At 39.3% G+C, this 16,863-nt stretch overlaps 2 protein-coding genes and 1 non-coding gene across 4 annotated transcripts in view; 1 reads left to right on the top strand and 2 right to left on the bottom strand.

Annotated features, from left to right (window-relative positions):
- The window catches only part of gjc1 (gap junction protein gamma 1), a 28,103-nt gene extending 21,726 nt beyond the window's left edge, over positions 1 to 6,377 (top strand). For both annotated transcript variants that reach the window (XM_017484211.3, XM_017484185.3), the window contains exon 2: positions 1,942 to 6,377. In XM_017484211.3, the coding sequence (XP_017339700.1) occupies positions 1,984 to 3,408 (1,425 nt within the window). In that variant the 5' untranslated portion in view covers positions 1,942 to 1,983 and the 3' untranslated portion in view covers positions 3,409 to 6,377. The remainder of the gene's footprint in view (positions 1 to 1,941) is intronic.
- Positions 6,378 to 8,099: 1,722 nt separating this feature from the next.
- On the bottom strand, positions 8,100 to 10,158 carry st8sia6 (ST8 alpha-N-acetyl-neuraminide alpha-2,8-sialyltransferase 6). The gene is made up of 2 exons (XM_017485472.3): positions 10,117 to 10,158; positions 8,100 to 8,561 (listed from the first exon to the last, which is right to left on the bottom strand). Exons 1-2 carry the CDS (start codon positions 10,156 to 10,158, stop codon positions 8,100 to 8,102), a joined length of 504 nt encoding a protein of 167 aa, XP_017340961.3.
- A 3,041-nt stretch (positions 10,159 to 13,199) lies between these two features.
- LOC108274213 (uncharacterized) lies at positions 13,200 to 13,872 on the bottom strand. Its single transcript, XR_006984215.2, has 3 exons — positions 13,810 to 13,872; positions 13,596 to 13,710; positions 13,200 to 13,483 (listed from the first exon to the last, which is right to left on the bottom strand). It is a non-coding gene; the product is annotated as an uncharacterized LOC108274213 (transcript).
- Between the last annotated feature and the right edge of the window lie 2,991 nt (positions 13,873 to 16,863).

The following is a 16,863-nucleotide window of genomic DNA, read 5'->3' as shown; positions in this document are numbered from 1 at the left end:
TTCTCCAACCTCATCAGGCGTTATAGGAGAAGACTCAGAGCTGTTATCTTGCCAAAGGGAGGTAGCACAAAGTATTGACTAAAATGGTGACAATAATTGTTGCACACCTAGATTTGACAACTATATTTTTGGATAAACCTGTGTTCTGTTTGCAATTGTTTGATATTCATGAGAGCAGAGTAGTTGTTTTTTTTTTGTTTGTTTGTTTTTTGTTTTTTAACAAAAGATCAAAAGATTAAACAATAAAGACAATGTTTTACTCCCTTATTTGCTCATATTTACCAAGGATGCCAATATTAGTGGAGGGTACTGTTTATTGCATTTTTTTGAAAGGAGTCTCCAGTGTCTGTCTTTTATACCAGAGTAAGCTTTCACTGTAACCAAGTTACAGTCAAAATTCAAGACAAAATTCAAGACAAAAGGCTGACGAGAGAAAAAAAAAATGCTATAACATAAGGGATAACAGGAACTAACTTGTGTTGTGGATGATCGCCCAACTTTCCTATGAATGAAAACAACTAAAAATTGTTATAATGTGAATAGCATTTGTGAATTGCTGTGGGAATAAGAGGAATAAAACATTCTGTTACTGGAAAATAATCAACTTTGTGTTGGTAAAAGTAACCCTTCTCACACCGTTATTGATTATTTTTCTATTACAGCACATAAGTTCTCATATATAACGGTATTTTTAGAAGTCTGTATTCTGTATTCATGTGTGTGCATGCATGATTCACTCACTCACTCATCATTTGCTAGGTCTTTCGCCGTCGTCATTGCTACTACTAGTACTCTTAGACACAGATGAGAGGTGAAGGGATAGCAGGGCCTGCTGGAAGGGAAGAACTGGGAAGAACGGCAGCACCATGCTCAGATTCAAAGCTCTACTTTCGGCAGAAGACATTAGGAAAGCCACAGGATTCCCTGTTCCAGCCTGATAGGCCAAGTACTTTAAGTGCATGTGAGGGTAATGGTTACTAAAATACAGGAACTTCACTGTAGATGAGTGACAATACTTTCTCTCTGCTTCTCAAACACTCTCTCTCTCTCTCTCTCTCTCGCCACCAAAATTATATCTGTATCCTGAATACCCTGACATTTCTCAGACTTGTCCATATATAGCCATAGCAGTCAATACTTTAAATGTTTTATTGTGAGGCAAAATGTAAACATTTAGCTTTGAAAAATGAGTGGAGAGAATCCAGAGACTCTGTAAACATAGCACTGAGCAGCGGCAAAGCCTGTTTTTCTAACAGAGGTATGAGGTCTCTGTGTGTGTGTGTGTGTGTGTGTGTGTGTGTGTGTGTGTGTGTGTGTGTGTGTGTGTGTGTGTGTGTGTGTGTGTTTGTGTGTGTGAGAGAGAGAGAAAGAGAGAGAGAAAGTGATTTCCTGCTGCCTTTCAAAGTAAGACTTTTAGTATCAGTATATGAGCTTAAAAGAACACAGACACAGGTGAACACAATGTTCATTTCAATCAGGAAGTCATCTACTACTGCAGATCTGCACTGATTTGTCCCTATTATATAAGTAACCTATTTATCACATTGCTCACATCATGCTGGTTCTGATCAATTTGAAGCCTGCATGTATTCATGTCATTTTATTGTCCTTATTATAACCATTCCAGTCTTGTTAAATAATAACAGTCGCAGCTATATAAGTGTATGTCAGTGTATATCAGATTCACAAACATTTCAAACTTTCAGAAACTTGTGATGTTGTTTGCAATTTCTGCACTGTAACTCATATTTGAACTCTATGACATTTTTAAGTAAACAAACTGATAATTAATGTCAAGCCATGTCTTATAGCAAGACCAAAGTATTGTTTTCAATGTCATTAACAATAATACCAAACCTGATACATCAGCAGTTTATCCAATAGCTATGTTTAACTAAAGATGCACTCTCGTTCATTCACTTTCCACTTTGTCTTTTGTAGAGTCTGTGAACTTTGCCATCTGGGACACTGTCGTCCGACGCCATGAGCTGGAGCTTCCTGACGCGTCTGCTGGAGGAGATCCAAAATCATTCCACACCGGTGGGGAAACTCTGGCTGACAGCATTGGTCGTATTCCGCATTGTGTTGACGGCAGTGGGCGGAGAGTCCATCTACTATGACGAACAGAGCAAGTTTGTTTGCAACTCAGGCCAGCCTGGCTGTGAAAACGTCTGCTATGACTCCTTTGCACCGCTCTCACATGTCAGGTTCTGGGTCTTCCAGATCATCTTCTCTGCCATGCCATCACTTCTCTATATGGGTTATGCGGCTAATAAAATCTCCCACACCAAGGAGGTGCCAGGGACTGGGGATGGGGATTCAGCAGGAGGTGGAGCAGAAGGTGGGTACACACATCGGAGGCCAAGGAAACTTTACTTTGCGGCACGTCAGCATCGAGCAGGGCACGAGAATTCAGGGGAGGAGAGAGAGGATGACCCAATGATCTATGAGGTACCTGAGATAGATAGCACTCGAAGGGAGCTTGTTCCACCACGCCCCAAGCCCAAAGAGCGGCATGATGGGCGGCGGCGCATAAGGGACGATGGCCTGATGCGAGTGTATGTACTCCAGCTACTGACACGTTCAGCCCTGGAAGCGGCCTTCCTGGCTGGCCAGTATCTGCTGTATGGCTTTCATGTGGCACCCATCTTCGTGTGTACAGGTGAGCCTTGCCCGCACCGTGTGGACTGCTTTGTTTCACGCCCAACAGAGAAGACCATCTTCTTGCGCATTATGTATGGCGTCAGCTGCCTCTGCCTGTTACTCAACGTGTGGGAAATGATTCACCTTGGAGTGGGCACTATCAAAGATGCACTGCAAAAACGTCATGCTGCCACAGCAGAAGAAGAATACCAACTGGGCCTGCTGGGGCCCGGAGGCATGTCTGACAGAGTAAGCGGGCCAGCACTCAACGAAGGAGAAATGGTGGATGATGTTGGGAACAGAGTCAGGGAGGCAGACTACGTGGGTTATCCGTTCACTTGGAGCACCCCATCTGCACCACCAGGCTATAACATCGTGATGAAGCCGGAAGCCCTGCCCTACACAGACCTGAGCAATGCCAAGATGGCATGCAAGCAGAACCGTGCCAACATCGCACAAGAGGAGCAGCAGCAGTTTGGATCAAACGAGGACAACTTCCCTTCGGCAAGTGATGCTCGGCCGCCACCAGTCAACGAGGATGCTGTCCAGTTAGAGGCAGCTATTCAGGCCTATGCCCTCCAACACAGTGCCAGCAATAGCCATAATGAGATGCATGACAACCATAATAATGATGATAAGCCACAAAGTAACATCCCCACTGTTCCTCAGAAAGAGAGGAAACATCGGTTGAAACATGGCAAAGTAGGCAGTGGGAGCAGCAGTAGTAGCAAATCTGGTGAGGGCAAACCATCTGTATGGATCTGACTATCTGTAGACAGTTCCATTTTGCAAAACCTTGCCGTTTACATAGATACCCACACACACATGCACAGATGATACAGTTTTTAGGTATACTGTATACACTGTATATTTATTGGTATAGCATATATTTTGTGCCTTATGATCCAGGGCATTCTGGATGAGTGAAAGTATACTTTTGACTGATCTTCTGGTCTTCCTGTTGTTTGAACTAAGTCATTTCTATATCAGTGCTTGGCCATAACATTTTTTTAAGAAACATATTTGATAAAAAGGACTTTGATACTGATGGTACTGGTGTGAGAAGCTCCCAAGTCTTTCTGGGATTTTGCAAGGAAATCCCAAACCAAAATAGTTCTTCAAACTGGAGCTACAACATCTATAGATGCACCGATCCCACATTTTCCAATTGCCATATAACATCAGAGCTTGGGGTATCGGCTGCTATGCAATGCCAAGTTATGCGAAACACCAGAGGTGTTATGGTGACATGCTTTAAGACAATGTACGGTCTGTGTTCATGTCCAAGATCTGTGTTGTGTCATTCCACAGAACTTAACTGTCAATGACGTAAAATACATCACTGGATCAAATCGGAAAATATATCAAATCTGATCCCATGCTAATCAGATGTTTTAAGCCAATAATTAGTACCAGATCTGTACATCCCTAATGAGATCGCACTGTCAGATTTCACAATGATTTCTAATGCTGTGACATCGCACCGCAACGACGTCACACTGTGTTCATTTTATCCTTCCAGGACGGAGGGTGGATCTTGTTTAAAAAAAAAAAAACACGTATATAGAAATGCCTACATATGCATGCACAGAACTCTTTTACCCTACATCAGCTCTTTTTCTTGCTTATTGACTCATGACACGGCAGAGAACAGGTCAATGCTACATCCTACCATTCCCTGTTATTATCTCAGAGTCTTCACATAGAAAACCGTCACAGAGCCACGAAACTGTGGAAAGGCTGATTGTTTCGTCATACTGCCCCCTTCTGCATAACAGTAGTTATTTCCGTCAACCAGCAGCAGAGATCTGGTAAAAAGCGGTTGAGTGGTATAGTTTGTTACAGTTGTCTTTGTACTGTAGTAATTATTGACATGTTCAGATATATTTACTCAGTCTCTAAGGGTTACAGGCGCCTAATATCCAGTCACTGTGATGTCACTGGTACATTTTTATGCCCACACGTGCACTCATGCTTGAAAAGCCTGTGTATTGTGTGAAGTCTTCCATTTTGCCACATTCCAAGAATTTTTTTTGTTGCCTTTTTATGCACCAGTATGAATGCTCTGGGAGACCAAATACTGTTGGCATGGATTCATCCTGCTGCTATGCCGTCATGCTAACGGTGCAGAAAAGGCCATATATAAATTCTGTATTACACGTGAGAGATGGAGAGGACAAAACCCTTTATATTTCAGCAATACTTTTCTGTAACGATGATTGTGAATTTGGGTGAAATTATTAATATAGAAAAGATTTTGCTTGTTTGTTGAATTTCAATATTTCAGTTTTTTTTTTAATATTGGTGTTTTTGTATGTGGACTTCCATTCAGTATTTATCATGCCTTTTTTTGGTTATGACACTTTTGTAGGGTTTATTTCATTGCATTCAATTTTGTAACAAAAATGAAGCTCATTTTTGTATGAAGCTACGTATATACATACAAAAAAAACAACAACATATATAATCAAAGTGAAGTGTGCAATTTTACGGCCATTTGACTGACAATATTCCACAATATATTTAGATCTTGAAATCTTGTAATTAAACATGACTGGTACAGAGATAGATCTGAATTTGCACTTGGGGAAAAAAAGAATGTGAAGCTATGATGGTGGCAAATATCCAAACAATACTGGATAAAATCCAACTGCAGCTGCAGAAAAAGACATTTAACTGTGTGCGTTCACTCATATGACACACAGAGTAAGTAGGGAAATGGCCACTAAACCATTTCTAGAGCAATTTTATTATAAGAGCTCCAAGGAAAGACACCTATAACACCATTTTGCCCAATATATGGTGTTAGGATTTGTGAATCGCCATCCCGGAATGAGCCCTCAGAAAACTGTTAGGAAATTAATTGAGAATAGAGAACCTTCGTGTTACAATTCTTAAGAAGAGAGAAAGTGAAGTTACACAGAAAGACAGTGCCCTTGCCCCGCTACACACTTCCTGCACCGAGTGCTTGAGACAGTTTACCAAATGACACAGACACACAAAGTTAAAAAAAATGCAAGATCTCTCATTTATTCAAAGAAAAACAGAGTAAATATCATGCTTGACACACAGCAGAGACAATGGGTTAACTATTGATTGGCTAGGCGGAAGGGCATATTTACATAAAACAGGAAGCATATCAATGTAAGACAGGAACAATTAAGTATATGGTTTTCAGGAAGTCATAGGAATATGGGCAAATGCTATTCAGGAAGACAAAAGGAATGCGCAGATGTTGAGGGGTTTTATCTGTCTGTACCTGAGTTAACAGAGGAACAGTGTCTGTATTTATGCTTTGACCTGGATCAGGATGAACTCAAAGATATTTCTTCCTCCTTGCTCTTTGCGTGAAGGCTACTGGCACAGTGCTTGGCCAGCACATCTTCTCAGCAGGGTCACTACAACTGATGGCACTGTATACGCTGATTACTCTTAAGAGTGTATATTCGTGTGCCTGTATTTCCACTGAATTAGGATATGGAATTTAAAATGTAAGATATCTGTAGAATATTTCTCCTTACTTGTCTTGTTGCCCTTTTTCTGACTTTTTAAAAGAATCTCTCATATCTGTTATACTTAAAAGAGAGAGAGAAAAAAATCTTTTCTTAATGTGCCAAGCTGTAATGCCCAGTAAAGTACAATTATTTCCATTTTTGGAAACCCCCTTTTTTGGATTTCATGAAAATGCATGCCCAGAGCTATTTTGTTAATAAACATGTAAAATGAATAAATAAGTTTCTCAGTTTAATATGGTCCAGTGTTGGATGAATTACTCCAACTTTACTATAACAGCCTGCACAAAAAAGCACATATTTACTGTAAATTCAAACAAAGATTCATTACTTTGCAAAAGGTGTTACCAAAATCTGTTGTCTAACATAACCAACAACTGCCTACATGTGTAGCAAACTTCGGTGGATAAAATATTTTGGTGTAATGTCTAGTAGACATGTTTTCCTTGCAAACATTTTGAATGAGTCACTAAGAACAAATTGGTATCAGTCAATCCTTTCATTCAGATGCTGTTCATGGGTGCTCAATTGCAAACCGTGAAAAAGAAGTGTGTAAACCAAAGCGTTATATTTCAGTACATAACCCTAACTAATTTTATGATTAACAAACAGAGATTTCATATTGCGTAACATTATATGTTTATCTAACTGTGTTGTTTTTTTAAACATTTGTGAATCGTGTAAGTCGACTTCCTGCTAAAAAGTCCATCTTAACCAAATCACAAAACAACTCTCGTAAGAATGGTAAATGGTCTGCAGTTGTATCACGCTTTTTTAACCTTGGTGGTTCCAAAGCACTTTACACTGGTTCTCATTCACACACACAACAATGGTAGCAGAGCTTGCCATCGGGAGCAACTTGGAGTTCAACATCTTGCCCGAAGACACTTCAGCATGTGGAGTCACGTGGGCCGGGAATCGAACCACCAACCCTACGAGTAGCAGACAACCCACTCTACGACCTGAGCAAAGTTGCTGTCTAAGAAGTGCATTAGAGGGCATTTGTAATAAAATGCGGCCACATGCACTATTTTAGCGTATTTCACGGTTAAGTATATACTCTCTAGAAAAATACTGACCCTTTCCATGCTATTGTGCATGCCTACGCCTCCTTCAATCTGAGAAATCCACTTACTAACTAACAGATATTTTCTGCAGTTATGACTGCTCCAGCAAGGAAAACAGTACTCAGTGCTGTATCATGATCTAGGATTTCAATTCAAATACCTTGAGCTCACTGGCAATGTGGGAAAAAAAATTAACTGGCAAAAAGATCTAATTATTCGTAAAGTTATACTTAATTACGCCCTGCTACACTTACAGCATTCCAGCCGTGCGCCTCGTTTGAATAACTACACATACTAAATGTTGATTCTGGAGTAACCCTTAAAGGTTCCTTGTAAAAACTCTACAACAGAGTGTTTCCCTATCAGAAAGAGGTCCAAACGAGAACCTTTTCAGGAAACTAAGAACCTTAACAATGCAAATAAATAACTGAAGAACTAAGAGTGTGGGAGTTCGCATTTGACCAGCAGATGGATAATCACATAGTTACCACCTCTGCTGCTTTCCACTAACTAGAAATACTCAGTAATTTTCAACTGCAAGGGTTTATAAATTGTCCCATTGTGTGATCTTTAAACAGTAGATAAAAGTAGTGTTTCCTCTATCATACAACTATAATTATCTCAGTGCTTTTAGGAAAGAAATGACCTTATCCCTGATTTTTCATCTTTATAAAGTCTTTATACTAAGAAGTAACTGTTTCAGCTTTTTTTTTTAACTTATTCAGTGTTCTTTTCTTGCAAATTGCACCAACTATTATTATTATTATTATTATTATTATTATTATTATTTGGATTTTTTTTAAAAAGTGGAATAATTAACCTGAAAAATGAATGGGTTAAACTGAGGAACAGTTTAATAGAGGGCATTCCACATAGCTTAATTTGTGCACTCCTGTAGATGGACCACACCCTTATTATGGAGATTCAGCAAGGCTTTAAACTCAGCTGGCATCGCATGCATTCTCTTGTTTACTCTTCGGTTATCATAATAGTGGTTGTTGAGTTTCTGGCCGGTGTACGGGTGTGTTCCAAAGGGCCAGAAGCCGTACAGATGGGCATTGTTGCAGAGCTCCAGTGCCAGGCTGGCCATCGTGATACCAGTGCTGAGGCGTAATGATGTAATTCCCCTTTCACGCCAAAATTCTACCAGGCTGGCCAGGTATGTCGGGTGAAAGAAGATGGGCCATGGGCCATGATTGAAGTCCTCCAGTGAGTAGAGGGCACGCAGGGACACAGCCGTGTTCCGCCGAAATGAGAAGGCAGGCAGGAAGAGTAGAGCATCCCTATATAACTGCATATCCTCCACAAATGACCGCCGGTGCTCATTTAATGCATGGTACTTGCAAAGAATCAGAGATATTATTTAGGTGTTCTGTGTTATGTGCAGGTAAAATAATAAAATACAAGTGTATGGTGTAACACGATATCTCCATCCTGTCATCAACTTTGCCATGCCTGAATATAAGGGCCAATCTTGTCAGTGTAAAGTCTACCTTGTTTACCAACAACTGTAAAAAACAAATTCTGAATGTTGTTCAATAATCATGTGAATATTTGTCGTACGTCCCCCCTCCCCACCAGTTTACACGTTCATTTACATACTCATTCATTTCCAAAAATGTGTTTGTTTCAATACTAGTCATTGCTGCAGTCATGCTGGGAGGGGAGGTTCAAATGTGAGCTTGTGAACTAGTGATGGTGTCCAAGCTGTACCTCCAGTCACACTTGATTAACCTTCAAATTTGGTGAGTCATGTGTTATGTCTATAATTGTTCCCAAAATCAAAATCCTTAAAATCATGAAAAATCCTCAAATGTTCTGTGCAGGTGTAACAGCTGCACCACCTTACACCAACCATCAGCTCATCATGCTTAAAAACACTTTTTATCAATGGGTTATTAGTTTAGTATCAGGGACTGAGAGACACTGTGTAAATGCAAATGACGCTTTTAATATCAAAATCTAGCTATTAATACATGCAGTATTACATAAAAATGCTTATTAACCAATTACATTATACATGTGAAAGCTGAACCCCACAAATCAAATATTTAAAGAATCTACCTGTCTTATGTAATTTCAATAAACACACTCACAAAAGTCTCTCTCTCTCTCTCTCTCTCTCTCTCTCACACACACACACACACACACACACACACACACACACACACACACACACACACACACACACACACACTCTGTTTCTCTCTCTCTCTCTCTCTAAAAATTCAGCTTATTGTTTAACCTAGAAACTGGAAAACTTCTCTGCTTTCCTGAGCTGGAAAACTTTGACTGTTACAAAGCGCTTACAACCGAGACTATTTTGATAAATGTTGAATAAATGTCTCCTAACAAAAATGTCACCACGTCAATGATTATACATTTTACTTTGTTAAACAATAGTGCTCTTTTTTTTTCTTTTTTAAAAAAAAAAATCCATTTATTATTTAGTCTTAGATTATGTAGTGTCCCTGTGAATGAGCCATTACTACAGAAACAATAATGTATTAGAATAAGTGCATTAATACTTCATACAGCCTGATCCATGCTGTTATACGAAAAACACCTTCTGACCAATCAGATTTGTGAATTCAACTGCGCTTTCGTATACTGTATGCACATTTATCACATAATGATGCGATGACAGTGATGACACTGTCATGGTGCACGGTGGCTTAGTGGTTAGCATGTTCGCCTCACACCTCCAGGATCCGGGCTTTGCATCCCGCCGAGGCCCTGTGTGCGGAGTTTGCATGTTCTCCCTGTGCTGCAGGGGTTCCCTCCGGGTACTCCGGTTTCCTTCCCCAGTCCAAAGACGTGCATGGTAGGCTGATTGGCATGTCCAAAGTGTCCGTAGTGTATGAATGTGTGTGTGAACGCGTATTTAAATGTACCCTGCGATGGACTGGCGCCTCATCCAAGATGTCTCCTGCCATGTGCCCGATGCCCCCTGGGATAGGCTCCAGGTTCACCATGACCCAGTAGGATAAGTGGTATAGAAAATGGATGGATGGATATTTGTTAATTAAGCTCTAAATCTGTAAGTTGCCCTTGTGAGATGTGAATACTTTTTTTAAAACAAAAGAAAAGGTCTTTGGGGGATCTTTTTATGTTCTTCATTAGAAATTTGGTACAGCTTTGGTAAGACTTTCTTTCATGTCTATCTCATTCCATGATCGCTATTTGAGAATGTAATGATTATAGCTACATATTTTAAACATCACATGAGGTAAGAATATTTTGAAGTTTTTTTTTTGACAAATGCTCATACACTGTATGTTGTGGTCAGTAATTTGGTTTTGTTGTTTGTACATGAGCTGATGAAGCTGAGCTTCGTTATGAATAGATTCTCTTACACAAGGTAGCTATGCAGAACGACCAGCACATCCTGGAGATCACTTTCAAAGGTCTGGGGAAACATTACTGATGTAATGACTGCATACGCTCATGCCAGAGATACACAGATTTCTGTTAGGAGTATTACATCTCAGACAGATGTGAGTTCAAATGCTGTTTTTGTTCCACCAACCTGTTATTTGACAGAATGTCATTTAAGACTGCTTTACCACAGCATCTCCCACTGATGCTAAGACTAGAGAAAAAATCATCAGGGCAAGATGGCTGTGTTTTTGGTTAAAGAGAAGGGGCTCTTTAAATATATTAGGTCCAAATTAATATTATTCAAGTTATTTGGATTTAAACTATACTCTATAGTCAAACTATACTCTATGGCCAAAGGTTTGTGGACACCTGACCATCACACCAATACGTGGGCCACTCCTGAACTGTTGCCACAAAGTTGGGCACACAAAGGTCCAAGAAGACATGATTTGCCAAGGTTGGAGTGGAAGAACTCGAGTATCCTGTGCAGAGCCCTGACCTCAACCCCACTGAACACCTTTGGGATGAACTGTGACTCCAGCTGCACCCCAGTGAACCCCAATGAGCAAATCCCCACAGCCATGCTACAAAATCTAGTAGAAAAGGTTATTATAAGAGCAAATAGGGACTAAATCTGGAAAGGGATGTTGAAAATGCACATATGGGTGAGATGGTCAGGTGTCCACTACATACTGTTGGCCATATTGTGTATTTCATGACTACTCACCTTTCACGACTATGCACAATCATGGCTTCTTTTTGTCTGTGTTCTTGATAGAAAGTACGGTATTTTGCTTTACTTTGTGTATGGTATAAAGTTTACTTTGTGGTGCCATGTCCGAAGATGGCTTCTTTCCCTAAGTAATGAATTATATAAGAAATATGTTAGAAACCCTCGTGGTTGGCTGAAGCTGTGTTGTATCTTCTTCTTCTCTGGAAGCTCGTCTTTTTCAACAAAAGGCTCAAAGTCATCCTCATAATCTTAACCTCCATCATGATTTTCTAGAGCTTCAGGGAGACCAAGATGGAGAAAGATGCTTCCATTTCTGATTCTTCAGAGAATTCCTTGTCATCTTTTAGCAGAAAAAGAGATTTGTGAACATCATTGTACCATTAAGACAAACAAGTTTACACATATAGCATTAGAAAGCAGGAACACTTACCAATGATCAGAAGAAATTCATAATCATCATCAGCAGCAGTCTTATTCATGTCCCCTTCCTGTCCAGCAGGAACATCCTCATGGATCCTCGATAGATGACTGGCCATTTTCTGTACCCAGCTCATACACACCATTGGGTGATTTTTAGCTTCTTTTTTTTATCCCTGGGCTTGATTTGTAAGAGTCCTCCTTAGTGGACTCTAGAAATCAAATGAACAATGGAATTTCTTTACTGTTCGGTTATGCTCCTATTATGCTTAGACCACCAAACCCATGTTATATGGTGCATTGTTCAGAATAACAGAATAACACTTATTGTCTGTCTAAAATATTTCTATTTGTTTTTTTAAAATATATTTTCAATTTATTGTTTGCTTTGACATCTGACATGATTTATCTTGGTTTCTTTCTTCTTCTTTTTTTTTAACATCATAAAACCCTGCTATTTTAATAGTAGTGTTTAGACTTTTTATTTCCACTGTAAGGTGTGTTTTTAAAGCATCACCACCCTCCTACACACACTGTGGCAGTCTGTCAGTACACTAATACAGATGATTTCAATGATGATGAATATCTTGTGATCACTGTTTGTCTTAATGGCTTTCATTGTACCATATTTAGAGTTTCTGTTTGTTATCTGCAGATTTCCCTCTCAGGTATTGTCATGTTACAAAGATGGATACAGAAGCAAGTGCAGATCTTCTAACATTAAACAAACACAAAATACAAAGCCACAATAACACGAGGCAAAATACTGTGGCAAAAACTAAACGTGGACGTGTGGACGAAGAAGCAGTACAAACAGTGGCTATATATAGGAGTGCTCATTAAACAGAAACGTGATACAGGTGCAGGTGGTCATGTGACAGTGATGTAGTATGGTGCAGTGGCTGCTGGGAAATGAAGTCCAGAGTTCCCTCCTTGTTACATGACAGGTATGAATACATTGTATTCAAATCTTCTAACAATATTGATGTCTGGTTTTATGTTTTATTTTACATGATAATTTCCCGGAGATGCAACTAGATGCTGCCTCAATCCTTCACCATTATCAACTCAAGCATTTCATTTACACCTGAAGATGAAATATCAATATAACAATTTTTTTTTTTTCTGAAAGATTTTCTGATTTAGAAGTTATTTTTAAATCCTCTGAGGTAAATCATATCTTCCAGACAGCTCCTTAGTGGCTGAATATAATTATTATTATGATTACTTTTTAGTTTTGAGCAAAAGCACGTGAGAAATCTAGCAAGCTCTTGGATTAAAAGGCTAAATAGATGTAAACCACACTGTGTTTCTGCTATTAAAGATTTTACCACTCACATCTGTACAGCCTCAATTTATAAATGAAGTAATTAAAATTGTTCAACTATTCAAACATAAGGGATATCAGAAATGGACCATTCATTCATTCATTCATTCATTCATTTGTTTATCCTGGTCAGGGGTGTGGTGGATCGAGAGCCTATTCCAGGAACACTGGGCACATGATGGTAGATTCACCCTGGATAATACGGCAGTCCATCCCAGGCCATCCTGCACACACACACACACACACACACACACACACACACACACACACACACACACACACACACACACAAACACACACAAATACCTGTCATATCCGATCAATTCGAATTGACTACGTGTCCCCAGCTCCACTTTTGCCACCACATAGCAGATGTGCGCTGCGAATGTCAGTCCTTTGAAGGCTGCAGATGAACCATCAAACATGCATGTGAGGATCAGGGTCCATGAAACAGTTCAGGATATGATTACAACATTTTCAGAAAAAAATTTGGTTACTGTGGAGCTTATCCATACCAAGATCATCTCCCATCTGAATCACGGCTTCTCTTCACTCATCATCTGGGGCAGAGGAGCACAAAAGTTGTGCCAGAGAAAGGAACCAGTACTTCAGGTCCTCAGTTCCTCTCAGCTGTAGCAGAAATAGTCGTTTTAGTCAGTAGTCTGGCAAAAACAAAGCAATCATATACAGACAAATGTTGATATAGATGTGTGATATAAGTTTTGATACCTTCTTCCTAATTAAGCCGTCTCCCTTGAAGAGGATTGTGGCGACTTGAGCCATCATCACGTTCTATAAGAAATGTCATTATGTTACACATGCATTGTAGGTATTAGGGATGTAACTGAATATGAATAGCACAGCTACTAGATTTATTCTTTGAGGCACTTATTATAATCCAGAGAATCTTTACTTTCATGAAAAACACATTTGCTTACAAAGTTAAACACCACACGTACTGAACTATAACACTTACTCCGTTCTGACGGCAGAACAAGTCCATAATCTGCCAAAAGAAGTAGGCCTCCATTTGGTGAAGTTCTTTAATCCGACTGAGACACTCCTCTACTTGGCACTTTATAAACTTCAGCAGGTCCTCTATCTGCATCTTATTGCTGCAACAGATGTTGGAACACAACTGGATTATGACGATTACTGCTTACAACGAATGTTCGATTTATCTTATATGAGAGGAGAAGAGGTTCTCACCTCATAAGAGGGCCAGGAAAAGCCACAATGTCAAACTCATCCAGGTCGCCATGATCAGGTTGATACATGTAGCTGGGCATCCCTGGAGTCAAATCCTCAGTTAGGGCTACAGACTAATTACATGACTCTATGCTTATAGAAATCTTATTCATTTGACAGTTTTATACTTTTTCTTGTATTAATTGTGTCCAGGATTAAAAACTACAACCTTACATATTATAACGTTCCTCAGGACTAAACACTGGGCCTCAATCTTTCCCTTTTTTCTTTTTTTTTTTTGCCTAACTAATGTCTGTTGTCTGTGAATTGTTAGAGTTCAGTCAGGTATCCTGTAAACTGTGGGAAATTAGCAATTAGCAACACATACATGGCTATTCAATCTAATTTCCCCAGCTCTCAAACAGAAACAGAAGGGTTCACACAGAAGAGATAAAGCCATACCGGCTCTCACCACTAGAGGTCAATGTGACCACAATGTCAATCTGTTTACTGTTAGTTTACACCTCTCTGTGAGATTTACTCTCATGAACCTTCTCTATAATGTCACTCTGGTTAAACATTACGGTTAAAAACAATGTCCTCGACGGTCTGTTTAAGGTTTGAGGAAAAATATCAAGGTATTATTTGTATTTAGTTAACCTTAGACATCATTTCTAATTGGACATTCCCCTCTGCTCAGCATGAGTGTGCAGTAGTTTACTCACCTAGTCACTAAGAAGCAAGTACAGTTTCTCACTGAAGGTTTCACTTGCTTTGAGAAGTAATGTCATAATGTCAAGTAATGTCAACTAGTAATGTCATCTAGCTTGGAATATTGAAGACTATAGAATATAGAATGAAATGAACACACGTTTGAAATACGTTTGAAAAGAAGTCGTCATAGCGACAGAAATGTTTCGTATTCTGTCTTGGCTCTGATCAAAACACCCGTGTGGTGTAATGTAAATCAGTTTTGCACTAATTAATCTATTTTTCTATGATTTTTGTTTTAACTGTCACCCTTCATCCATCCATCCATCTTCTACCACTTACTCCTTCTTCAGGGTCACGGGGAACCTGGAGCCAATCCCAGGGAGCATCGGGCACAAGGCGGGGTACACCCTGGACAGGGTGCCAAGTCCATCGCAGGGTACAATCACATACACACTCACACACCCATTCATACACTACAGACACTTTAGACACACCAATCAGACTACCATGCATGCATGGGGGAGGAAACCGGAGTACCCAGAGAAAACCCCCACAGCACGAGGAGAACATGCAAACTCCGCACACACATGGCCCTGGCGGGAATCGAACCCTGGACGCGTGAGGCGAACGTGCTAACCACTAAGCCACCGAGCACCCTGTCACCCTTCAAAGGAAGTATAAATGTAAACCTGTAATACATTTTATTTCTAACAAGCAAAAAGGTATAAGTAATAATACATAATATATTGGTCAAATTGGAGGATGGAGGGGATAAAACACAAATGTACACAGTCCTTTATGCATCTGTTCCTCAGAGGGATCCAGCAGGACGAGCCTCCTTCATCTGATACACTTGCATGCAATTATGGTATCAACATAAAGAACAAACATTATTATTGTTTTTGTTGTTGTTTAGTCATTAAATCATAAAAAAAAATTTTATATACCTTTAAAAAAGTTTTAATTGTTTTTTCTTTCCTGAATGATGAAAATGCCATTTTAATGTTTTTGTGTTAGTAAATTTCCAAAGAGTATACAGTAAATTGTGTTATTGTATTATGATTAATTTAACCAAGAGTACATGTAGCTAGTCTGATATGGTGCTTCACAGTAATAAACTACCATAAAGTACACACATTCATTTGTACAGTATGAACATTTCAAGAAGACTAATATTATTAATTCTTATATTAAATGTACCATACATGGTAATACTATGTAAATAAACCCTTTGCTAGTATATATAGATGACGCAAGACTCAGCTGAGACACTGTTAAACATACAGGATGGTCCAAAAAGACAATGTAAATGGAGTGTAAGAGGATTCACAGTAGATTAGAGAAACAGAAATGGTGCGGTAAGATTAAAAATAAATAAATAAAAATGAGGGAAAATATTAGTTGGTTGGATCCAGTTCCTGATTTACTTTCTCTAGGTAATAATCATATCCCTCATGGATTCATCTCTCTGCCAAAAGTGCTTGCCCCCTGCAATATATTTGACATGACCATCTAGTGGGCTGAAGCTATAATGCTGCAATAGTGTTTTTATTATCCTGGAAAGCATGTATTCTTGGTATCGGTCTTCGTCCTTTTGTGCCAGACCCAAACAAAGCATGTAATTTGATAAATAAGTTCTGTGTCACTCCTGAGCTAAGCCTTTCAGTCTGCTAACTAGTCATTAACCCCTTATACTCCAACAATCTGTCCTCAAGACTAGTATTACATTCCTTACTCGCACAGCTACATGCCCTTCCAGTTAGTTACACTGTAGTTACTAAATGATTCATATTAGTTAGTGAATCATATGCATTAATGTGACTAACAGTGAAAAGCTGAAAAAGAGGAGTAGTAGTTTTATACACACACTGGATCTTAGCT

The sequence above is a fragment of the Ictalurus punctatus genome, chromosome 2, assembly GCF_001660625.3.
Source record: "Ictalurus punctatus breed USDA103 chromosome 2, Coco_2.0, whole genome shotgun sequence".
Lineage (NCBI taxonomy): Eukaryota > Metazoa > Chordata > Actinopteri > Siluriformes > Ictaluridae > Ictalurus > Ictalurus punctatus.
Note: the sequence above shows the minus strand (reverse complement) of the source record. Positions and strands in the feature narration are given on the sequence as shown.

Excerpts from the sequence above, each read along its gene's own strand:
- st8sia6 (XM_017485472.3), bottom strand. The coding sequence starts at position 10,158 with ATGGCAGGAGACATCTTGGATGAGGCGCCAGTCCATCGCAGG. Across the intron at positions 8,562-10,116 it reads AGGCGCCAGTCCATCGCAGG|TACCATGCATTAAATGAGCA; the intron begins GTACATTTAAAT and ends ATTCTTTGCAAG.